The 26541-nt window shown below is 42.8% G+C and overlaps 1 protein-coding gene across 2 annotated transcripts in view; it reads right to left on the bottom strand.

Moving 5' to 3' along the window:
* Window positions 1–26541, bottom strand: part of DGKI (diacylglycerol kinase iota) — a 422277-nt gene that overhangs the window by 20313 nt on the left and 375423 nt on the right. For both annotated transcript variants that reach the window (XM_087860802.1, XM_045792572.2), the window contains 2 exons: window positions 9649–9686; window positions 6189–6309 (listed from right to left, as the gene is read on the bottom strand). In XM_087860802.1, coding sequence (XP_087716928.1) covers window positions 6189–6309; window positions 9649–9686 — 159 coding nt within the window. The remainder of the gene's footprint in view (window positions 1–6188; window positions 6310–9648; window positions 9687–26541) is intronic.

Below are 26541 nucleotides of genomic sequence, written 5' to 3'. Positions count from 1 at the left end.
TCACTGGGACGCTGCATATAATACTTACATGGATCTACCCTGCATTGTGGTTGTTTATCGTGTTTCACTGCCCTCTCCGGGTTTAGGACTACAGAGGGCATGACCATATACTACACAGGGGTCTTGGCAAGTAACCTAACATCACTACGCTTCAGCTGTCAGCTGCAGATAAGAGAGCTCACTATGTAGGATTGTTTTAAGAATTAAATATGTTCATACATACAAAGCAATTAGAACCATAAAAGTTAGCAGTGACTATCACTCTAATATTTTTTCTCAAAAGTTCATGGGGGTAGAATTCATTTTTTTAATGAATGCAAATCAATGCGGATCCCAGCCAGCATCCTATTTTTTCTCACTGAAGGATCCATAAATGTAACATGGATTCGAAAGACTGTGCTACAAAGGAAATGGTCTGAAAAATAAGGGGGAAAATGTATTAAGAGGATATACACATCAGTATTCGGGTGAAAGCCAGGGAATGCGAAAGGAAGCCAAACTTCACAAATCTCCCAATGCGAGAAAGTGAACAGCGTGGCTAGGCAGTCAACCTTCCGAACTGCAAGTTTGCTGCCCGGGGCTCATTCCACTGGCTCTCCCACTGGACAGCCCAGCTCTTGCTGGTGCAACCCTGTCATCAGTACTGTCCTTGCATTCTATATGACGTGTCTTTTGTCACATGCAGCCTTTAGCTTGCTTCCCACACCAAGTCATCCAAATCCCCTTTGCTATTCCTTCCACCTCTCCATGGCCTCTCTCTCCCCGGACCTCATTTCCCATTAGTCTCCCTGACGCTGCCAGCAGACCATTCCAAATCTTCCTCTGCCCCAGGACAAAAGCCGCACAGATGTGGGGAGAGCTGGCACTGGGAACTCTAACAGCACCGTCATCCTGTCCCAGCGGGATGGTGGTCGTTTCTCTTGGGGACCAGAGGCCGAAAAAGGGAGGTGAAAAAAAAAAAAGAAAAGAAAGGCTAGAGACAGAAAAAGAGGGAAGACAAAATAAGCCATTGAAATCAAAAAGGAAATGCATGAGTGAGATTTCTATCAGGACACACGGTAGGGGGGCAAAGGGGTGGGAGCGGGGAGAATAAAAACAAAGGAGCGAAATGTGCGGGGTGGTAAAAGCCTAAAACAACACAAAAGTCTCTTGGAGGGGTACAAGGAGGGAGGAGGCGGTGGGTAGAAAATATGGTTGAAAGGAGCTGAAAAGCAGGAACCACTGGGGGACCCGGCTGGAACCCCTCAGTGTCCTTCCCTCTCCACCCTGTCCCCGTGGAATTTTAGCTCTCTTCCTCCTCCATTCTCTCTGCAACCCTCCCAATGCCCAAATTCCAGTTTTTCATAAAGGAAAACAGCAGGCTGTGCATTTCAGGGAAAGTCCCAAAGAAGATGCAGGACAGAGAAAAATTCAAGCCGCCTGTGGCTTTTCAGCGTCTCCCATACACTCCTGCCCCTCGCCCCACAGCCTGGTTTTAAAAGAGTGCTTAGATGAGAAATACATTGCTTAGTGTGCTGGCTGGGAAGACAACTAATCTCTCAGGACTCCTGTGGGGGGGGGGCCCTCCTGATTGCGGACCCCACTGCTCACCATAAATAACCAGCGAAGAGGGGGGCAAATCAGAGGGAGAGGGGCTCCGGTCCCGAGCAAGGATGCAGGGCACAGACAAGCCCCTACGCTCTCAGGCACCTTGAAAAGGGCCCACGGATTTCTCAGAACCCTTGTCAGGAAGGTATTTTACAGTCAGGTCTTTGAACATATTTTACGATTTATATCATATGAAGCCACAGGAAAGACTTAAACCGAATTAAAGGAAAAAAAAGAAACTAAAACTTCAAAAGATTTGCAGCATTCGAGATTGGGAGGAATGCCCCTCTCCGTCTTTGGCACAGTGTAAAATTGTACTCTTTTCCTACTTGCATGAATTCAAATTGATCAGACTTGTCTACCACAAATCTGATGCTGGTTTATAAAGACATTGCCACAGTCTGGTATACATCCTGAATCCCAGCCTCACGGAGGCCTCCTGGAAAAGACTATTTTCTTTGTCCGATCCCCTTGACCAAGGGGATTCTAGAGCTGCCATGACATAAAATTAGGAGAGATTATTTCACTGACCAGGGGTCACATTAAGAGGATCGTTACAGAGCAGAGAGAGGGTCGTGTTTCCCATGAGCTGTCCCTGCATTCGAGAACGCTGTAATTTACAGGGGTTTCTATCATTTAAAGGAGACAAATTTTTCTGCAAAAAATCATCTACAGTCTCAGCATGCACAGGCTAATATAAATTGGTATCAGCGACTAAAGATGCTAAAACAAAGAGCAACAGTAAAAAAGGGGAGCAGAAGCGCTTAGCTCTTGGGGAACCTGGTGACTTAGGAGGGCTACGTCAAAAGATTTGCATGCATATTCCTGAATAAGCAGAAATGAGATCAACATTAAGGCTGAAATTGACAGTGCCTCTCAGGTGGATAAATGCTGGTTTCAATAAAAAATCAACTGCGAGTTGGTCCCCAGTATTTGACATAGTACCAAAAGGCTACAACGGTCATCCCTCAAACCTGCAGTGATTCTCGGACTGGAGAGCATAGTAAGATTTTATTTTCACACAGAAAGACAGAGTGTGCTTCCTATCTCCAGTCTCTCTCTCAGGTATGTACTGGCCAATGAGAGATCCTGGCGAGGCAGGGAGGAAATCAGATGCCTCCGGTGACCTTGACTGTGACCATGACCATGGGAACTGCTTGCCTGGGAAGGAAGTAGAGGTGAGTGCCGGAATCTCCAGTTGTTTTTCTCATTATCACAAATACTAAACCAACTAATTTATAAAATCTAACCGCCCCAAAAAAGCTGGAAAAATAAACACCCTCCTCCCCCCAAATTAACAGATTGCTTCCTGTCCTTCAGTTTTGACAGAGAGAGTTGTACTGTGTGATTCACCCTTTGCAAGAGATGCTGGGGATGGAAGAGAGGTGGCTTTAGTACCGGCATGTCAGGCTTTGGTTACAGCACTAAGAGACTAACGTACCAGCTTGATTTCACTCCAGGCAAAGTATGCGTGCACCAATCCACAGGTGGGGTTAGAAACTGCAACCTTTTAGAGGCTCTATTATTTAAGGCAGTGGAAAAAGTAGTGGGGGAAGTGAACATCTATGGTTTTAGACTAATACCATCTCATGCCTCATCACTCACGCCCCTGGGGACATGCAACTGAAGAGAGGGATTTGGTTTTGTTTTTAGCATAAGTATGTCCCAAATATTGCACAGATCATACTTATGCTTAAAAGAGGTGGTGGGGGGGAACTGCTGTTGTTGAAGAACTTGCAAATTTAAAGAATTATTGTTGCTAATCAACCTTAGGACCCAGGACCAGAGGAAAATATAAAAGCGAAGGTGCAGGGGATTCCAGGTAAGACGATAGTTGAGGATAATGAGAAGGTAAGCTCATCATTTTCAACTGAAGAAGACAGAGGGTAAGTGAGGGAGGATGGTAGGTTAAATCTGGCCACAGATTATTTGCAGCTCCTTTCATGAGGCGGTGGGGGCCATTTTGCCCTCCCTTGAGTCAGGGCCAGCTCTGTGACCTATTTTGGTTAACAGAATGCTGCAGAGATAATGCAGAACTTTCCAGCCTGGCCTCAGGACATCTGGAAGCTTCTATTCTCACCCACCTGGAACCCTAGAACTATTATACTATGAAGAAGCCTGGGATAAAAGAACAGGTAAAAGGGAGGCTCAGGGGTCCTGGCCATTTCAGCCACCTCAGCTGAGGGCCCCAAACATGTGGGGGAGTCCATCTTCAATAAAGATTCAATCACAATTGCAGCTCCCTGCAGCCTCATCAGTGAGACCAAGTAAGACACCAACAGATAACTAATACAGGGAGGTTTCCAGAACTCTGTGGGGGGGGGGGACACTAGCTCTTTAGGAGAGGTAGAGAGAGAGAGAGAGGGAGGGAGGGAGGGAGGGAGGGAGGGAGGGAGGGAGACAGACAGAGAGGGTTCCTAAATAGTGTTAGCACTCAAATAGATGGCCAATATCTCACCTAGCTCGGGAGAGGGTCTGTAGCTATTGAACAGGTTAAGGTGTGCAAGCAAGAATTCAATCTCATTGGGTAAAGGACAAACTCGGAAGAAAGGATTGAGTATGATCACGAAGACAGCAACCAGGAGTACTTTAAAGTGAGCTAAAGACAAGTAAACGGACAGTACGTTTATCTAAAGCTCATCTGCATTTTGTGTGGTAGAAATCCTGAGATCTTTGTGATTAAGAGAAAGATAATCACAGAAGCTCTGTGACTTTATGTGCTCTCTATGGGGGTGGTTCTAACATTTGGTTTTGCCTCTCACCAGCTTTTGGAGAAGTCACTATGGGAAAGAAAAACCATCTATGATTTTTTTTCATGAAGAAGGCAAGCAGAACTTACGCCACCATTGCTTTGTAAGTCTTGCCCTCCCCACCAACCTCAAATGCTTTCATTGCAGTGGGTCGAACAGACAGGGGAATAGGAGATGAAAAGATGCATATCCCAGACACAGCACCAAGAATACAGCTTACCCCCTAGACTTTCCAGCGTAGACTGGCTTGGGACTGTCCAGCCCAGCCTACAAGGGGGAAAGAGATGGTCTAATGATCTCCATCCTGCTTTAACATGCTTTCCTTGTCCTAAACTGTTCTCTCCCCCATCACTCAGGCCAAAGTTCAAGCAAACTCATCTTGGTGAGAAGGAACTGAAGACAAAGCAAGGTGAGTCAACTGTACCTGACAGTCTAATATCTACCTTGCAAGGTCTTTCTAAAGATTAAATGATAGGATGTTTAGTATCAGCACCTGAAATAAAAGTGTGTGACACATGGTAGCTAGGATATCTACCTGTGGCTTTGCAATGGACTGAAAACATCTATATAGAATTGTTTTCAATTTAATTCTACATAAGATTATATATTCTTTAGCCTCGATTGCCTGAAAATAGTGTGTGTGTGTGTGTGTGTGTGTGTGTGTGTGTGTGTGTGTGTACATACAACGGTCTATAACAGCTAGCTCCTGTGAAGCCCTCCACAAATATTTGTTGAATAACTCAAAGACATGTTTGTTGAACTGAATAAAAAGGGAAGTGGGGCACGTGGGTGACCCAGTCGGTTAATCTGGGTCTGACTTGATTTCAGCTCGGGTCACGATCTCAGGGTTGTGAGACTAAGCTCCACGTTGGACTCTGTGCTGAGCATAGAGCCTGCTTAAGCATCTCTCCCTTTCTCCCTTCCTCCTTCGTTCATAAACACATGCTCTCTCTCTCTCTCTCTTCCTCGCTTTCCCTCAAAATAAGGAAAAAAAAAAAAAGAGGAGCGAAAAGAAATATGCATGTCTACTAATACGCTCACCATTTCCAGGCTGAAACTGGATGGATGTCACAGCCTCGCTGCTAGGGCTCACAGAAAATCTTCCAGGATCTCCGTGTACCTACATCTCACAGAACTGGAGGCGGCTCCCATCCTCCCCCCTTCAAAACTAGCCAAGCCAGGCAGATTTTTCCATTTACTCCTGTTCTTAATTCCTAGAAATACTAATAAACATGGGAAGCTGAAAGTAATGGTCAAGATTTGGAATCTATCCCTGTGTTTACGCCTCTAAAGGGCCACGAGAGGAAGATGGTAGGATACACACTACTTCTAGCAACTACCTAACCACAGAAGACATGAGAGCCCCGGATGTTTTCAGAGAATGAAGTGTGGCTTCAGTTGAAAAGATGAATGAGATTCAAGCAGAAGAAAAAAATAAAAGAGAGAGAGAGAAAAGCCTAAAAGCTGGAAAAAAATGTGCTCGTGTTATCCTCAGAATGATCAGCTATGAACATGGATTTGGTGCCTGGTCCGAACCAGGCGACTTAAAGCTCTTCCCAAAACAATCCAGCATATTATGTCAGGACGCATGTGTTTTTGTCTTTTATTTTTTAATCAATCAGCTCACCGATACCCAGCAAAGACCTTGATATGAGAATTATTTCTAGGAGTTGTTCGGTCACGGTGACCCACATGGGTCAGCGGTCTGTGGTCCCGTCTGCCTCACATCACAGGGGGTGTCGGCTAGAAGGTGGGGAGCCTTTCTATTGCTCTGAAGATAGCCGGGGAGGGAGCCCACTTAGTTCAGTTACTTCACGGATAGGTGACCCTAGGTTCGCTGCGCCTACTTACCGTGGTCCAGAATATACTTGACGATCTCCCCGTGGCCGGTTTTGGCTGCGTGGTGAAGGAGGGAGCAGTGGTCCGGCCCCTGAATTAGCAGACTGCCTCCATTTTTATAGCTTTCCATTAGCTGAGAAAGAGACAGAGGAAAAGAAGCTCAGGCAGAGTCCGGAACAAGGGAAAGTACAGCTAACCGGTGATAAGAGAAATGGAGCAAACCACAAATGTTTCTAGCCTCAGAGGACACAGAGAAGGGACGAAGCAACGTTCCTGGACTGTGTTAGTGCTCGAATAGCTGGCCAGTGTCTCCCCTCACTCCGGACAGGGTCTGTGGGCACTGAGCAGCCCGAGGAAACTGAGACGTGCTGAATGTTATTTCTTTTCTGTTTGATGTCTTTTTCTTTTCTGGGCACTGGTTGCTGTCCCAAGAGAGTGAAGGGCAGCAAAGAGAAGAAACGCTTTCCTATGTTGGCTCGGCTTCCTCTTGAGTGAAAGAGTAATTAAGGCCGGAGACAGGAATAGCTTGGTGTCTGGTAGCTAAGCTCCTTTCCTACCTATGGTTTCTCTCCAACCTCTAATGAACCTAGCTACCAAATACAGAAGCTGCTTCCCCTTTTTCCCGTGGGAGATGGTGGCACACGTGTGTACGGCCTCCTTCTTCTTCCAGATCTCCAGCCCAGCCGGCACGCCTTCTGTTAATCATCCCACCCATGCCCAGTGAGGCTAGAGATGATCCACAGGATGAGAACCCAAAGGATTTAGAAAATGTGGCAGGAGAAACCTAAAATACCTATATTATGCGAACAGACTGGAAAACCACCAACAGATTTTGCAGCCTGAGACTCATGTGGCGAAATGAGGATGTGGTCTGATTTCATGAAATGCTGCACGTTGCAGAAAGTGTAAATGGGTCCATGTTCTCCAAACTGCAGTCTATCAGAACAAAAAGGGTCTTGCTGGAACTTCTAAAAGGTAGTTTTAGGACAAAGAAGAACACAATAACCCGGCAGGTACCAAGCAAAAGGAATGGATCTATCACCAAGAAGTTAGATTGTATGTTATATATATAAAAAAAATTAAGCGTCTCATAAGGTCAAAGAAAGTAACTCATAGTTCATGATTTCACTCAAATCCAACCATGGAACCGCCATGTGCCAGATGCCAGGGAAACAAAGATGAATAGGACTTGGTCACCGGCCTCAAGACCTCGTCATCCGTGGGGAAGACAGATGTCAAAGACACATACAGGAATGGAGAAGAACATAAGGAGGTTATCATGGGGTGAACAAAGAGTCAGGGAACGCTCTCTAGAAAATAGATCAAAAAGGAATAGCTGAATGGAAGTAAAGAACATAGGGCGGCTTTAATCCCTAAACTACTGGGTTACAGGATAGCAAGAGGTAGCTAATTATTTTCCACAAAAAATCTAAGCATATCCAGTACTGTTCAACAACCATCTTACAATGACACTCCCTTTCTTTGTAGGCAGATCCATAAAGGATTTGGGCTCAACGGAGTAGCACAGACCCAATCCATCAGCTGTCTGGATGCTGCCTTTCTGTGGGATTTTTGTACACTGTGGACGTGAAGTTAGTCTGTGAGTGTGTTAGACAGCTCCGTTGCACAGTAGCCACTCCCCACAGCCTTCACACTGAATGGTTCCTGGGGTCTTCGCTTCTCTACTGTCTGCTGTGTACTCTCTCTCTTACAGACACATACACAGTTTAATATCTAATTTTTTTTTTCTGCTTTCAGCATGGAACAGAGAAAAAGAAGAAGGTGGAAGAGAAGAAAGAAAAGGGGAAGAAAAACTTGGGAAAGAAAGAGAGAAAGAGAAACTAAGTCACTGTATTTCATCTCTCAATAAACAAGGTTAAGTAATTTCTTAGGCACTTAGGAAATGATTGTAACAGAGAACGTAATAAGACAACCAATGCAATATGGCAATTTCCCATATTTCAAATAATTCTCTATTAAGTACAAAAAAAGTGGAGTTGTATACCCAGGGACCTGGAAAATATGCTGTCTAGACAAAAAAAGCATATGCAAAAGGAAATAAAAAGATTTCAAATGTATAGTAGTTTGCACACGTTTTGGCTTAGAAGCTCTGCAAGGACAGGAATCAGGGAGCACAGGATAATATTGGTTCAACCCACTGCTGGGCAACAGCACCAAACTCCCAGCTACACCGCTTGGTGAGTACTTTTTGTTTGTGGGTGACAATTCCTAGATGTAGACAATGCCACGGGCACCATTTCCAGGACTGTGTGTCTAAAGATGGCCGTTTATCAAGGTGCTTGCAACCTTCTCGCCACGTCTTTCCTGTTAGTAACCTGTTAACATTGTAGCACAACGGTTTCTCAGTTGATTGAACAGATGTGCTTCAAAAGAAGTTGCATGCAAGGTCAGTGCTTCCCAGCTCTCTTTTAAGGCTTTTGGTTTCTCAGTTGCCATGGTACCATACTCCACAGGCTCATGAGTAAGGCAGAACCTCTGTCCCTACGCAGGTGTCGATATTATACAGCAGATCAATGCCAATGTGGGTTATACAGGGATATACAGGCAGTCATGAGTCCCAATGCCTGAAAATGACATGAGACCGAATATAGCTTTTAGAATACTCATGGGCTATACTATATTTTATGCTATACTTTATAACAAATATTTGCATCTCCACTATGTCCATTAAAAAAAAAACAGACTAACATGACTAGCTAGCATTTTAGCATCCTTTCTATGTAAGAAAAACAGTCTTAAGAGCTTTTCATGTATTGTTATGGTTGATCTTCACAACAAAGGAGAGAGGCAACATTATTCAATTTTACAGATGAAGAAATGGAGGCACAGGGAGAAAAATTCTACAGAGTCACACATACAGTGAATGGCAGAGCCAAGATCTGAACCCAGGCAGTCTGACTCCAGAATGTGCATTCCCTCTCGAGGCAGCAGCGACCACTTCCTTCCCTCTGAACTAAGAAAACACAAGCATGAATTAAACTGTTCGAGGGAGATCAGACGGAACATGTTCTTTCGGTTAACTGTGATCCCCAAAGTATAGAACTGTAATAATACTGGAAGCTGTAGGCTCTGGCCTGGAAAATCTATTTCTGGGTGTTGTCCAGATAATTCTTACAGATGCACTCATTTCAAGACCTGTCTAAAAAGAAACCTTTAAATTGCAAATATCAGCTTCTAGAGAGCAGGAATTCTGGACAAGGTGAGCACTGCATGGAGACAACCAGCATGGTACCCCTGCACACATTCTCCGCTGTTAGGAAATGTGGAGATGCTGTGAAGGCTCCTCTGGCCCTCTCTGTCCAGTTCTCACAAGAGCATCCTTCCCCTTCCAAGTCAGCTAGCCCAGGCAGGGGAGTGTTGCATAACATACGAGAGATCATGAAAATTTGGTGAGCGATGATGTTAAAGTTCTTAAAGAATCACCAAAAGTTTGGGTAGGAAGATATCTTACCTTCATAAGATCACCAGCTATTACTGCCTGCAAAATTGCTGTGGAAGACAAAAGAGAGATGTCCCATTAGTAGAAGACCCTCTCATTAAAATATCCCAAAGGGCTGGATCCATATTTTGCAGAAATAGTCTACATTTGGGGCAGGAATCAGGGAAGAAGCATGCCAAAGGTTGAACCTTGCAACAGGCTAAAGCCTTCTCTTCATCCCTTCGCTACTTGGGCACCCATTCTATCCATCAGTCTAGAGTCTACCTGGACACCCCCTCGTGAAGCTTGGAGCCTCAGAGATTAGGTTCAAATCTTAGCTCTGACACAAGCTGTGGGTGAATCATGGAAGCCCTCTGAGCCCGGTTTCCACATCTGTCAACCAGCAAGTCTAAATCTTACAGAATGACTGAAATGACCGAGGAAATCATATGGATGTTCTCAGTCATCTATGAGGTGAGCTGGGTGCCTAACCATGATTGCTTCTGCTCCCTTCTTTCCAGTTCCTTCTCCTTTGTCCTCTTGGGGTTCCAAAACTCACTAATAGTTTTGCTCTGTAATGAGAGGCAAACACCTACCATTACGGAAATGAAGAGGACTGGAGGTAACGGGGAAGGATCATGTATGCTTTTTTATGTTCTGAAGAAAATAGCCATGCGGTCAGCATCTAATCCACTGGCAACTCTTGTAGAAAGAACTCAAAGTCTTAGGAAACCTAAACTAATTGTAAAAATATGTTGCTCCAGGGGCAAAAATCGAAGTACACACTTGGGAGGCAGAAGAGGAGGGAGAGGAGGGGACTGGTGAGAGAGGGCAGGATGTGTGAGCATCTAATGACTGTGTTGGCTCCTGAAGGGAACATGTGCATTAGGTTGGAAATGATCCCTTCAGAAAAACAATTACTTAGATTCTAGAGCTACTGAAAAAACAGATTATTTGAAGGCTTGAACAGCACAAAATTTTAGAAGTAACTTAAATTTTATTTCTTAAGGTGTCATTTTATTTTTTAAGATTTGTTTATTTTAGAGAAAGAGAGAGCATGAGCGGGGGTGGGGGCAGAATAGGGGTAGGGAGAGAGAGAATCTCAAGCAGATTCCCCACTGAGCTCAGAGCCTACCGTGGGGCTGATCTCACTACACTGAGATCATGACCTGAGCCAAAATCAAGAGTTGGATGCTTAACTGATGGAGCCACCCAGGCGCCCCAATGTAGTGCCTTTCCACAACACTATAAACTTGATAACCTATAAAAGACTATTTCCCTCCCTTTTCTCCAGGCGTCACAGAGCTAGTGGAGCTCTACTGGACAGAGGCGTCGACTGGACACAGCGACGTGCATTATAGTGACAAATGGGCCGTTCATTTGCACGCACATGCGCACTCTCTCTCTAAAAATAAATAAACAAAATGCTTTTTTTGAAAAAAGGCGCTGGACTAGAGTCTAATTCTAATCTCTAACTTAGCAGCCATGTAAGCTTAACAAGTCAATGTTTCTGAAACAATTTTCTTACTTGTAAGATAAAATTAATAGCTGTCCTGCTCATCTCTCTATCATAAGAATAAAACCAACAAACAGAAGCTTTATAAGTTCAAAACAGTAGAGTGCTTAGTTTTTCAAGATTATATTGAAAGTTTTCCTAGAAATCAAAAGAGAAAGAAAAGGAAACAGAGAAAAGAGAGAGAAAAGAAGAAAAGTGAGTTCATTCATTTAAAGCACTTCTGTAATGAAATTTGGTGCGCGTAAGCAACAAATCAGACAATAAAGGAATTCCCCAGGACAGAGTCTATTGGAGGAACACCAGAAAGGGAAGAGAGAAAAGAAAAGAAAGAGAAGGAAAAGAAGGGAGTAAGAATGAAAAGAAAGAAAAATATCAGAAGCTGAGGGGGAAACTTATTGGCTAGCTGTGGAGTTCAAAGAGTGCTTGCAGGAGGCGAAGTTTAAGCCAACTCCTCCATGGTAAGTGGAATTAATTAGCAAAGAATATTAGGAAAATCCTTGCAAGACGAAGGTAGGATCTGAACAAAGACATGGAAGTGAAGTTGTGAGGTCTAAGGGAAACGGAAGAACTGTGTATCATCCTTCCTGAGGTGGGGCGTGGTTGCAGATAAGCGTGGGAGGAACCCCCCTGCTGAGCACCACTTCTGTCAAGATAAGGCGTTTGGAGTTTATCCTGCAGGTGGTGAGAAACCATTGCAGAGGTAAAAGTAAACCAGAGAAGCATATAAATGTCAACCATGCCAGTTTGATCCCACCCTTCCCTCCTGGAAAGAGAATTATGACCTGCTATCTGCTCATTTTCTCCTGATTGCCCATATTATAGCCTCTTTAAACGTCCCCAGACTCACTCACAAGCATTGCTGTGTTTGTTGGTTCCCAGCTGCCTCCCGATTTAAAGTCCCCATGAACAGGTAAAGGATCACATAACAGAATCATAACCACAAATAATTTCCGATTGTACTGGAGATGGAAAGCGGGAATATTTATTTTTAAGTCAAGCAATACACCCAAGGGTAGCTATTATGCAAACATTATTAGGCTCGAGGCTCACTTCTCTTTCCTGATTAATGTCCTTCCCCATGAACACTGCTGTTTAAGATTTCCTCTGCATAAAGAAAGCTTGAATCTATTAGTATCCAACTCCAGATAATAACCTTCCGAAAGATCAAGCTTCAAAAACAAATAATGAGTTGTTATGATTACAGTATTATTCTTTATTAATTTCTTGAGCTCCAAGCTTGTCTTCCTGCCTTTTCCAAAACTCTTTCCAACTGGGGAAATCAGGATCCCAAATGCAAAGAAGGGAAGTCAAATTGCTCATGGGATATAAAGGCAATTGAGTAGATGGATAGTAAGTTTCCTAGACAATTAAGTCACAGAAACTTATGTAGTTAGGCTGGAGGGTAAGGGAGTAGAGAACTGAGAAGTTTGTCATTTTTAGAGCTTAGAAGCAGAATCATTAATTCATATGAAATAGTTGATTTTTTCCTTCAGTGCTATGCTTTCCAATAAACTGCTATCCAGTAAACATCCTGGAAGTGAGAGGTCAGGACTGCCGGGAAGGAATCACCATCTTCCTTCTTAGTCTCTCCCTTTTGGGCCTCGATTCCCAACAGTCTGGATACCCTCAGGCATCATGCAGGAAGAAACAATGGCTACCCACTGGAATCAGGATAGGGACAAAACAATCCATGGGGTCACTGGCTGGCCACCTGCTCTGGCCGTGCCAGGCCCTGTTTGAGGTTCTGGGGATACCTCTGTATGAAGCAAACATCCTCTCAGGGGACTGGCATTTTGGCAAGAAGTTCAAATTAGGAAGGAATACATCACAACTGAGTCAAGAATCAGACTGCCTGTGAGCCTCTGTGAACACCATGAACTGGCTGCAACCTTGGGCAAGTTATAGTTTACCAACCTTCAGTTCTCTCATTAGAAAAATGGAGATAACATCAATTCTTTTGGGACTCTGCCTTTCAAATCAGTTCAAGGAACAGAGGACTGACCATTACGGTCTCCTGTATAGGACACCATGGAATCCTGATGTTTTTGACCTCATGACACAGAAAAAGAACCATGTCTCACCTATGAAATGAGAAGGTTACATTAAGGCCAATTACAGCTGTAGAGTTTGGCATATGACTACTTCCGAGGGGTAGTTTAAAGTTGCAGTTTTTGCTATGCCAACGAAAATATTTAATAAGAAGTATACAGGACTTGGCAAAGCCACATATATGAGTTCTCAATAAATCAACTGAAATAACTACATCGTAGTCTCAACTCTGAACACTTAGGTCTATTTAAAATGTTGAAACTTTCATGTTATTTCTCAGTTCTTAAATTAATATTCTATTTCCAAACTGTCACCCCCACTCATGATAGCAGTCACTGAAATCTTTTTCAAAGAACTATGGAAGAAAAAAATTAAAAGTACAAACAACCACTATTGAACAAAGAATAGCTTGTAGAGCCTTGGGTTAGGGGAAAAATCAGTTGCTGCATTGAGAAGCATAAATATTTATCTGGCTTTGCCAAGTTCTGTGTACTTTTTACACCTAAATATTTCACCCGCAAAGCAAGAAGCATGTCCCCGAACTGTCCCTTCAGGAGCGGTCAAATTCTACATTCCAGAGCTATTTTGGGCCCCAGCCTAAACCTCTCATCTCATAGATAAGAAAACAGGCTTGAGAAGTAAGTGGACTTTTCCAAGGTCACACAGATAGTTAGCAATCCAGCTGACAGAGAGACTCTTATTTTTTCTCTTTGTTTCTTTTACATTTTCTTTAGTGTTATTGCATCTGACCCCTACGTTAGAATTCCTTCCACCGTGCTCTTTCTCCTTGAACCTGGAGCAAGGTGGGCAAAAACTAAAACAAATAACCCCAAATAAAAGTTTCATGAATGCGTCACATACAAAATGAAGTCAATTTAGGGCTTGAAGGTCCAGCTCTTTTGATGCCGAAGGAGACGCTGAGTAGTGAGTGCACCCGGGGCAGATGTTGCGTTCACAGTTCCGTTAATATGATCACGATGGGTATCTTCCTACTTCTCCTTTATTCACAGCTACTTATTGCCTAGTCACCAGATGGCTTGCATTGTCAGCTGCCCAAGAGCCTACTTTTAGATACCTACTTCTGTGGAGCCTTTCCTGCATTTTCCTTATCAGAAGCATTCTGTCCAATTTTTCTACTTTGTAAGCAGTCAGTCATGGGACATGAGCAACAAACTGTGAAGGCTTAGCTCCCCAGAACGGAATTTAGTATAATCATCAGATACAGCAAAGGTAACTAACACTCATTTAATGGTATGGATAACTACTGCGAATTATGCTAATGAGGCATAAATGAGAAGCAGCTCATGACAATGACTGTAATTAGTATTACTTTACATAGTCATACTCAACAACATGAGGTGAGAGAAAGGAGGAATTAGATATTTCGAAAGACCTCTGCATTTTAATGTAAGCCTAGAGGAGGTTTTGACAACTGATAATAAGCTATGTGCCAAATTATTTGTTAATAGCTAAAATGCTGAGGGATTTTAATATATTGGGACAAATTCAAGATTATTCTTATAATGATGCACCAATCAGTATCAGCTCTCTGTGACTGGAGGGCCGTTAGGCAGTCTCAGAGAGCTGCAATCATCCCAAAACATAGTGGCTTCGAACAAGACAATTATTTGCTTTGCTCAAAAATCTGCAATTTGGGCCAGGTTTGGCCAAAAGCTTGTCTCCCCTCCACCTGGCATCAGGTGGGGCAGCTCCACTGAGAGCTCAAAGATCCACTTTCAAGATGATTATACGCGACAGGAGACTGGGTCCTGGCTTCAGCTGGGAACTTTCATTCCTCACGCATGACATTCCAAGGCTGCTTGGGCTTCCTCCTGACATGGTGACTGGCTTTCAAAAGCAACCATCCCAAGAAAGCCTCGTGGAAGTCACCTTGCCTTGGAAATCATGTGGGGTCACTTCGGCTGCTACAGTCTTAAGTCTGCCCATATTCAAGAAGACACAGACCCTACATCTCAATGAAAAGAACGTCAAAGTCATATTGCAAGAAGGATGTGTGGGATGGGAGATCATGCTGTGACTGCTTTTGGAAAATCCAGGCTGTCACATCATGCACTTGCATTGTGATATGCTTTGAGTAAGAGGGTTGACACTGACTTTTGGTTAACATTGAGAAATGGCCATGAACAATAGCCCTTGTGACCTATGTCCTCTATGGATGTGTGTTTTGCATGCAATGACATCTGTTTTATGTCATGAGTATCTCGGCAGAAAAATACAAAAGGCTGACAACTGCTTATCTGAAGGATCAGCTTTTTGGAGCAGGAGGAAGGCAAGTAGAAGATCATGCAGACAAGTGTTTGTTGAGTTGAACTAAGAATTCTGTCTAAGGTAAGCTTTACCCTGAATCTCTCTTTAATAATCAGATGTAAGAAAAAAAAAAAAAAAACCACTGTCTCTCCTCTTTTTCCTCCTCCAGTCAAGCATGCACTCACTGACTAAATTCTAGTCCCATATCCCTCCCACCTGATCTACCAACTTCTCCTCCTTCGCCAAAATACAGAGTGGGGGGCTCAGAGCACACATTTCCAGGATCTCCTCCTCATTGGGATTAATCCGTCAGCAGCATCGGAAGGCCATGAAATGCTACAATGGTCTAATATTCAACCACCGCATGTGCCAATGGCGCTCAGAGTGTGTAACCATAGATGGGAGACTTAAATAGGTTTTGTTTCTCTCTAATGACAGGGTTAATCCTCAAATTGAATTAGACCCTGCTAATTGAATGCATGAATGCATATGGGTTCTTTCCATCTGCTGCAGCAATCCTTTTGAAGCTACTATTGGCATGGAAGGAGTTTCCTGTTTGGAGAAAAAACAAACAGTCCCCTATCCAGTGTTCCCTCCTGGCAGAAAACTTCCACCTTGCTGCCAGAGGACCGGGACGTGCTCCCTTCAGAAGCGGTTGGTTCCATTTCTCTTATTTCCCCCCTGGAATTAGCTATAAAGAGCGCGGGGCCAGATGTCTCTCCCCAACACCCCATTTGTTTACCTGCGGTTGTGAAATTGTTCTCTGGTTGTTTCACATGTGGAAACCCCATCTCTGCACGTAAGCCACAAGCACAGGGACTGTGTTTTCACTTTTTTTCTCTTTATTTTATCTATATCCCATCTTTCAATAAAAACTCTAGTACAAGAAATATATGAAGTGCTTAATAAATACTTGGTTGATACTTGTGGTCTGGTGATTCAGTGAGCTATCATTCAATCTTCTTCCAACCCTGGATCAAGGAGGACATGTTAAGGAATGGAAGAAAGCCCACTTTACTGGCCCCTGCTATACCTGGCAGTCAATTTTGAAGTTGAGAATATTTTCTCATCTTTTCAGGTATCTAATAGTGTTTATTAGATGCAGCGAAACAAGTATCTCAATAAACCAGAAATATTTATATTATGAGTCAAATCAGAGCTCTATACTAAGAAACAGTTATTTCCTAGAACATCAGCCGTTAGCCTTAGATCAGTTTTAAGAGAAATTTCATGGGTTAATTTGCTTTGAGCACTGGGCTAGAGAAGCCAAGTTCACAGGTCTTCCTCAGTCTTCCCCAGTCACAGTAGGTTACTTTCAGCCAGCTGTGTAAAATATATGCCAATAGTCACAGGAGGGATGAAAGAAGTTCTTGAAAATATCCTCCTGAGAATCTAGGCAACTCAAAATTAATATGTTCTCTAGTAATGATATATTAATATTATCATCTTTGGATGTAGTAGCCAACACTTTAAAAAATATATATTCTCACCTTCTAAAGTAGAATCCAACTATTCCCTTAAAACCAGAAAATTCCTTTTAGTGTCAATATTACAGAATCCCATCAACTATTTTTGTTCAATAACTATTAAGCATCCCCCATTTGGAACGATTTTTCATATACGTAAAGGGTTTTAATGTGGTTACACCTTACTAAATTCATATTCATGAACCCCAAATAATCATAGCACACGATAATACTCTTTCTCCTTCTTAACATTTGACTAAAGTAGTACATATGAAGATTCTTAGTATGTTAGAACTGTTTTAGTGTTGAAAGAGATTAAAACAAAATTCTAGCCTTCTCCAAAAGTCCTCCCATCTCTAGACTGTCGAGGGAATTTAACTTCCGTTGATGAACTTTATTTTTGCTTTCCCAGCATGTGGATGATAAAGCTAAAATCCTGAGAGGCGAAGAGAAAGGGAGGAACTAATAAATAAGGTCTTCGTTCACCTCACAGGTGGGAGGAAGGTGCCAAGCAGAAGCTGGACTTCGTTCCTAATGACTTTGACTGAGGACCTTGGAGATAGCATCAGCGCCTTGGTTTCATCCCGCCTCTCAACGTCGGGCTGCCTTCCTCCTATGAGAGGTCTCCTTGAATTCATCTGATATATTGTAGCTGTGTCCTTCAGGACCTCTAAAAGGCACTTAGGTTGAAACGCTGCGCTCATATTTCATTCCGTGATAGCCGCGAGCAGATCTGACACGGCCTGAAAGTGATGGATGGTTATTGGTTTTAACCAAACATCAAGACTGCGTATGGGAAATCGTGTTTAAGGCCAGGATCCAAGTACAAATGAGTGTGTTCTGGAGCTCAGGAGGATGACGGGTTTATGGGTCATCCGGTCACCGGGATGTACAGTGAGTACCTTATCACTGCCTCGCAGCACACTGACACTCTGGACGAGGAAGGCCTTTTGAACTGAGAAGAGGAACAGGTTTAGCCAAAACACTCCTCACTGAAACACAAGTCAAACCAGGGAGGAGTTAACACAGCAAAGGTCACATTCAAGGACAAACACCAGCAAAATGCACCTGGAGCAAAAGTATAAATTTTTTTAAAAAGATAGTTTCTAAAGCCTTCTTCACTTTAAGTGTAAATACAATAATTTGTGCTTGTAACTAAGTTATAATCAAATGCTAATTTTGAACCTTCCCCAGATTAGCATAAGACAGATATTAATTAAAAGCATAGAAAAAGTAAGCATTTTACTTCAGAGAAATGAACAAGTTTTAACTTTCACTTTGCCATTACACTAAGTTGACTTAAACAGTATCACAACTTAAAAACAAGAATTCTAAAGTAGATAGTTAGGACTGAAGCTCGTTTGGAAGATACAAAATAGAATAGGCTTCAGTATATGAGCAAATCCTCAATGATGTTTACTAAAGAACAGATTTTACCATGCAGTTGCTGTGAAAAGAAATAGAAATTAAGCCTTCATTCTTCTTAAGAATTCATATATTCTTTTTTTAATTTTTAAAAAATTTTTAAAAGATTTTATTTATTTGACAGAGAGAGAGAGCACAAGCAGGGAGAGCAGCAGGCAGACAGAGGGAGAAGCAGGCTCCCCACTGAGCAGGGAGCCCGATGGGGGGGGCTCCATCCAGGATCCTGGGATCATGACCTGAGCCAAAGGCAGACACTTAACCGAATGAGCCACCCAGGTGCCCCAGGAACTCATATATTCTTAAGGAAGAAAAGAGTTATCTATAAAATAACACGTGTGTCCTTACATATCCACATGGAACCCTTGACTGCTAAGGAAAGAGAGTGGTGTATGAAACCATTTCCTAGGGAACTTGTAAGAAATTGTCCATAAAGGGATGCTCTGCATTGGCAGAAAATATGGGTGGAGAGTTTTCTATGGAGAAGTCCAGCTGGCGTAGAGGCATGGGGGAACAAGGGGTAAGAAGTTTCACTTGATAAAGTGGGATGCATAGAATGGGGGTAGGGAGAACGTTGGCAGGGAGGCAGTGAAGAGGGCGTCACTCAGCTTCCAAGACACAGGCAGTGATGTGAGGCCAAAGCTTTTTTTTTTTTAAATGTCACTGAAAATCACTCACCAACTCCATTTTCAGAAAAGAACTCTGAGCAAGATTATCACTCTCCTCCTGAACTACAAAAGGGGCTTAAATGGAAAGACCGCAGGGAAATCCGATGCCCAAAGAATAACTTGGGGTGAGCCATGCTTTCTAAGAATGAGAAGGAGCCCAGAGAGTTAGTCAGGGAAGATATGAGCCCCAGAGAGGCACATGGTCAGAGAAACACAAGGAGCTACACAAACAAGGTTTCAACGACCTTTGTTGTGGTCTTATAAACACCACCTCTAATTTATTTCTTTTTCTTTTTTTTTTTTTTTTTTTTTGGCAATGGCTGAAATAATTGCCTTTACTTAGTAGGGCACAAGAGTGGATGGAAATGTCACTGGACTGCACAAAATTGAGTCGGCCCTGGCTCAGTACAAATCCCTTCTTCAATAACTGCTGGGGCCTCGCTTTGTCAGGAGAAAAGCTGGGAATTGCATAATTAAATAGTAATGCATTTTGTTACCTTGTTAAAGAAAGCGACCAGTGTGAAGTTTGCCTACAGCATTTGTGCACTTGGCAAAGTTGATTTTCTTTCTTTTCAGGAGGCCAGTACCTGGTGAGGTGCGGAAACCGCAGGGCTGAGTGCCACCATAAGCATAAATAGTAACAGACTGGCTCTCCTCTACAGGAATCCATATATCTGTCTGCCCCACAGAAAGCAGGACATGGTGTCGCCCAAATGCCCTTCCAAACCTGAAGGTGATATTTTGGGGTTCTCCTCATGTATCTCATTGCCCAGGATTCTTCTGTGGCTCGCAGGCCTGAGTTTAGAGGACAGAAGAAGCCTTAGATGGCAGCCACCTCAGCCTGCTCTCTGACGAGACCAAGGCCAAAAGGGAAATGATGCTCCCCAGATTCCCTACCCAGTGGAGAGCAGAGCCAGGCTGGTCCTCCCCACTCTGAGACAACACTCTCCCCCTTGCCCGATGCTACCATCCACACTTGAGTGTCTGCTGCCCAGAACAAAACGAGTCACTCTTTGCCCTCTAGGCAGTAACCTGAAGGACATGTTTGGTTCCAGCAAAGTAAGAAACCAGGACGCTTGAAGAATATCCTAAGTCCTCGCGAATATGTCATAGCAGGTCTATTTATAGAAAAAGATACTCCCTTTTTGGGTATTTGACACTGTTGGTTCTCCTGCTCTCTTTGGCACATCTACCCTCCTGCCCTGTCCCTTTCTTTTGTGAGTATTTGCAAGTAAACTGTGTGCTAGGCAGGGAGCTAAACACTATCGAAGTTAATCCTCACGATACAAGTGCCTGTCGTCATCCCCGTTTCAGGATGACAAACCGAGGCTTCGTGAGGTTAAGTCATTTTGCTCGAGGCCACATGGCTTGTATGTGGCAAAGGATGGAAACCTAGCACCTGGAAGAGTCACTTGTAAGACAGGGCACTGCACTCCTCCCTTATTTGGCTGTACTGAGAGTCAGACAGGACTAGGGCGCTGTTAGGTGGTGAGATGAGGTCCTCTCTTGTCCTCATCTCTCTGGCCAGCCACGCACGAGGAATGCAGCCATAGCGTCTCCATGCCCTGTGCTTCCCCGGCTCTGACGAGGGAGGCCACAGAAAGAAATGTAAGTGCTGGGGAAAGGAAATGCAGTAGGGACGAACTGCTTCTAGGCGCCACGTGCCGCCGCGCTGACCGGAAGAAAGCACGCTGGGTGCGACTGCGACCATTGTGCCCCGACAAGCAGAGCACCGGAGTGGACCCCAGAGATGAGGACTGACTCAGAAGGCTGGCCACATGAGGCAGCATTTCATGGACCTCATTAGCTTGAAAGCGAGCTGGTCTGACGGCCATTTCTATAGCTCTAAGGAGCCAGCGTAGAGAGCGTGGACAAACAGAAATTCACACAGGAAAAAAATGCTTCCAACTGGAACGTGCCAGGATGGGACATACTGTAAAAGATCCAGGGCTCATCTTCCAGGAACCGACGGAAAAAGTGACAAGGAGTTCTAGAGTTTTGCAACTGGTAAGCATGATAAGAGAGACAGTCACCAGCACCCGCATAGTTCTTTGTAGGAGGAAGGCATCAAAAGAACAAATAAGCTTTCGGTGGAGCTCACTGGGGGAAAAGTGTTCATTGGATCCTGGGGTTTCTCTTGTTAAGTAGACAATAGACAAATGGAGCAGCAATGATCCTTGTATCAGGACGGTACTACTATCACTGTCAGTGTATCTGCCCTGCCGCGTGGGGACATGGGTGTAAACGTAGCTCAGATCTTGTCATTCCATACAGTAGAAACCTTAAATAAACACAATACATTTTAAAAAGTAAGCACACTTCGATTCTTCATTTCTGCTCTTACAGATGACTACACGGAGACCAAGGCAGGCACCTGCCACGCCCTTTCACACACTTACCTGGGGGGTAAGTGGCCAGTCTGCAGGCAGGAAATCTGTGATCGCTTCATCTGCAGCCAGAGGAGCCATGACACAACCTTCTTTGATGACCTCTTCTGACCCATCCGCATACAAGCAAACCAGGGGGTCAGCCTTCTCCCCTCCTCTCTCCTTTCTTGTCACTTTCTTATTTTTGATGTTGTAAATACTTAGAATATTCTCTGAGGCCAGAGAATCTCAAGCCAAGTTGTAGGTGAATCTCAGTAAAGAGCTCTCCTCCCCCTCAACATACACTCATCTCTAATGAGGCTTCAAAAGAGGATTAGATGGTGATCACCAACAAAGTCCTCCGAAGAAACCGCAGGACCAAAGGATTATGTGGTTACAGTCCATAGTGAGATTTAAGAAAGGGGAGGAGAGAGAAGAGTAGGGTCAGGACACGGAGAAAGTGATATAACCTGATTCTGGAAAGCCCAGGGGTTTCGGGTTTTTTTGTTTGCTTGTTCTGTTTTATTTTGTTTTTTAATCAGCAGTGATTGTCTGTTTTCCTAGGAAATGTGAAAGAAGGCTAGCCAAAGAAAAGCATGCTGTCATTTTTATTCCCTTCCTTTCACACAGTCTTTGGGGAGCACCCAGTGAGACCACCATAAAAGGCCATTTTTTCCAGCACATTACCAACTGAATTTCTTTGGAAAAGGACCAGGACTAACCTATCTTCTACAACAGGGAACAATGTTAATGAGGTTACAATGGAATTCAAAGATGTGTATTGAAAGTTTCTGTTTGCCAACACCACATACTGCAGTGAATGTAACAGTGAGATTTGTATAGGAAAAAATCAGTTCTGTGCCAGGGCACAGCATAGAATGGGGCAACATCTCTATTCACTAGGTTCACAGTCAAATAAGAAGGGCAACACCACCATGGGGAAAAAATTTGGAATACACTCAAAAAAACAGTAAGTGAATAGGGAAGGGAAAATCATGTGCATTTGAGTTGTCAGGAAAATTCATCGTTTGTCCTTAGAATCTATGGAGGTGGTTCTAACACATGGGAATTAATGAGCACCAAGGAGGGGCTTGAATAAAAGAAAATGAAGGTGGTCTGCCAGAGAGATGGTAGGAGGTGATACAAACCATATGGCTGGTGAATATAAAGGAGAACCTGGAGAGGGGCCCACAAGCAGGGGAGTAGAAATAATTCACTAAAGCAACGTGAACTAAACCAGGGTAAGAAAAGGCCTCAAAAGTGAGCACTAAAATGTTTGAATCTAATTAAAAAGCCAATGGGGGATTCCACAGTCAGAAACAGAATATGGGACAAAAAAGAACACTCTTGCAACTTTGCATTAGCTAGTCGAAAATCACTGCAAAGTGGCATACTGTGATGGCCAACATTCGAAACTCTTCCCAGTGAGGCAATTAAATATCTGTTTCCATCTGTATCATGAGTTTACTTTACTCATCGCATTTTACTAATAAACAGCTTATAGAAAATAAAAGGGAAAAACGTCCAACTTGCATCATCTACACCTCTATTCTGGTCACAATCTTGTCTTCCTGTTGTGGTATTTCCTTAAGGAAATAGCGACCTTTCAAGAGTTCTGTCTTTTTAAAAATGGATGCTATTCACAGAAAATTGTTTCCTTGATCGAGGAAACTGTTACCTTGATTACGGAAGTATGAGGATAGGAGAAGTGGATCAAGAACACATCTTTGGATTGTTTTGGGTCAAGAGTACTGGTCACTGATAGAAAAAGTATATATACCTCATTTTTAATGACGAGTTACCGCCCAATGATTAGGAGATCTCCCTTCAACCAAAAGAGTCAAGACTTCCTACTGCATGAGCTCAACCCTTAGCAATGCTATTGAGGGACTGTATGGAGGAGGGGCTGAGACCGGGATAGATCTAGATTACCTGAGTGTAAGTCCAAATTCTAGCCCTTACCCGTTCTGCATGGGACCTTGGAGAAGTCACCTAAAAGGCTTGTCCCTTAGTTTCCTCATCTGTAAAGTGGGAATAGTAGTACTACAATGACTATTTTGTAGAATAAATATATCGAAAACATCTGGAGTAGCTGGTTCAGTATATAGTATATATATAGTATATATATAAAGAAAGCATTTAACCTCTCTAAGCCTCAACAGAACATACCTTAGGAAAATGCCTGGCACTGATTAAGTTTTAATAAACACTGACATTTTTTTAAGTTTTAAGTATGCCTGAGAGTATATTATCCCACATAATTCCAAAGGGGTAGTTGAAATTATTTTGCTGAAACACGAAGACCCAAACCTTAATTAATCCCTTCATTCTGAGTTTCCCAAAACTCGATTATCCTTGTTTTAAGTTTTCAATTTCAGGAGAGAGCAGAAATTTAAAAATATGTATAAGTTTCAAGATGTTTAAATTAAGCGGCTGACTCTTGGTTTCCACTCAGGTCATGATGTCAGGGTCATGGGATCGAGCCCTGCCCGCACTGGGGAGTCTGCTTCTGGATTCTCTCTCTCCCTCTCCCTCTGCCCCTCCCTCTGCTCATGCTCTCTCTCTAAAATGGTAAGTCTTAAAAAAAAAATATATCCTTTGGGTATCTAGACAAAAAAAAAAATTTTTTTTTGTAAGGAAAATATCTAGACTTTAAAGGCAATGCTTTATGCCACATGTGACATGATGAGTCTGTATGGACCACAGCTAATTTTTAAGGGTGAAAGTCCCAGACAAGCTGTTACATGAAACAACTCAAAAAATAATGTTTTCAAGAGATTTTCCTAAGGCATCTAGTGGAAAATGCGGTTCAGACAATCAAAATAACTAGAGAGACTTCAACGTAATGACTCGTGATGAGCACTAATTAGTTACTTTTGCAACTAGGTCAAAAATGAATATTAAAAGGGAGAAATTATAGTATGCAGTGGCTATATGATCTTAATACCAATATATCATAAATCAATAAAAAATGCAAGGCAATACATTTTAATTCCTTTCAGTTATTCTAGTTGAATTGCGTGGGCTAAAATAAAAGGTTGAGCATGTGTATGTGAATATACACACATATATATCCTTAATGCAAATATAATTATCTTACCTCTGCTCAACCAGAAACAATGAACAAATAGTGTCTAGTGTCCAAATTGTGGTCTTGAAATACTATTTTTCATTGAAAGAATCTAAGAGGTTTTAGAGAAATGACATCTAGGGCAAGAAGCAAGAGCTACAAAAGATGAGCCTGAAACTTCTTGCAATGCTGGGTATCAAGGAAATTATCCAAGAATATTAGGGCAATGTTAGGAGGACTTGGAAGTCAACATGAATGGACTCCCTTCTTCCCAAAGATAGGACAACTTAAACTTCACTAAGAATAAGAATTGCAATGCACTGAAACCCATGAAATGTATTAAAACTCGGGGGGTGCCTGGCTGGCTTGATCAGTACAGTATGTGACTCTTGATCGCATGAGTCATGAGTTTAAGCCTCACACTGGGCATGGAGCCTACTTAAAAAATAAAAAAAAAACCATGAATTACTCAAGATTTTTGAAATTGGTCACTTTTTACAGTGATAAGGAATCAACTAATTATCTTGATAACCAGATAAATAAAAGGACAGACCTGAACATTTCTTCTGTTTTCCTATACAGCCCTGTTTCACTGAGTAATCAGATAGTAGAGGAGATGAAGTGGCTCTTTATAATATGACAGAATTGGAAAACCCCCAAAGGCAGAACTAGAACAGCACAATTTTATAACGCCAATTAATAAATCTAGGTATTGGGGGGCGGCTGGGTGGCACAGCGGTTAAGCGTCTGCCTTCGGCTCAGGGCGTGATCCCGGCATTCCGGGATCGAGTCCCACATCAGGCTCTTCCCCTATGAGCCTGCTTCTTCCTCTCCCACTCCCCCTGCTTGTGTTCCCTCTCTCGCTGTCTGTCTCTATCTCTGTCGAATAAATAAATAAAATCTTTAAAAAAAAAAATAAATAAATCTAGGTATTGGACATCAATACAACAGTGAAATCCAGACATCATTTGCCCTTGATCAAAGAACACATTCTCACCAATAGGCTTGCCAAAGAGATCAGACCTGAGTTTGATCAAGCCTCTGTGTGTTAGTGTATCCTCACTCAGCAAAATCCCCCGTGGGAAAGTCTGCAGCTCAAATGGCCTGAGCACTTCAAAGATAAATTCTAAGTAAAAGAAAGGAATAGATGGAGAATGTGTGTTTAAAAGAGACCTAAAAGACAGACTATATTTTTTTAAATGGGCAAGATTAAACTATAGTATCTAGAGTGTGCTAGATAAAACTAGAGTGAGTGATAAGATTTTATAGATATGCAAAAGAGAGAGAGAGAGAGAGAGACTACAAAAGCCAAGACAATGGTTACTTTTAGAGGGCTTGAGAGATGCAATTAGGATGCAGACACATGGAAGGAATTCCATTTTGGGCCTGAGGGATGGTCGTGAGGGGTATTACTATGATAATAATATGCCAAGCTATTTATTGCGTTTCATTTTATAACAAAAATAAAGTAACCTTTAAAAACTCATCGCACACACACTCCCTACTATTAAGAGAGATGGTAAGGAATCCATAAATCCATTAAACAAAGTGAATCCACTGACCCTAGTAGACGAGAAGGTACCCAAACTACCTGATGCCCAAAGGGTTTCTGCCACACCCTGAGGATTTTGAGCCACTCTTTGATGGCTGTGTGAGGCATGGGACACAGAAGATAAAGCCTGGAACCTGACCAAATAGACCCCCACATAACATTGTGTCCCTGAAGAGCTAAATCAGTATAAAATGAGTAATAAAGCCTACAAAGGATCTAACAAGAAAACTTGATGGTGTGTGGACAAAAAAACCAAAATCAAGGAAACTCTTAGGTGAATTTCCTGCCATCAACTGAATCCCACGCACTGTGAATTAATATCTCTGTGTTCCCTACGTAGCTTAAACGAGAAACAGACAAGCACACACGCACAAACTCACCAATGGAGAATTTAACTTAAATTAATCAAGTTTGGTAGTTTTCTTTGGTGATTGGCACACCTCTCTGAAGGACTTAAAGAAATCTCGTGCGTAAAGGTCCAAGGAAATGAGTGGTTCAAAGAATAATCTAAAACACATAAATACAAATCAGTAAAAAACAAGAAAACAA

Source organism: Ursus americanus, chromosome 3 (genome assembly GCF_024610735.1).
Source record: "Ursus americanus isolate L20-20 chromosome 3, mUrsAme1.1.p, whole genome shotgun sequence".
Classification (NCBI taxonomy): domain Eukaryota; kingdom Metazoa; phylum Chordata; class Mammalia; order Carnivora; family Ursidae; genus Ursus; species Ursus americanus.
This window is presented reverse-complemented; position numbering and strand designations above follow the sequence as displayed.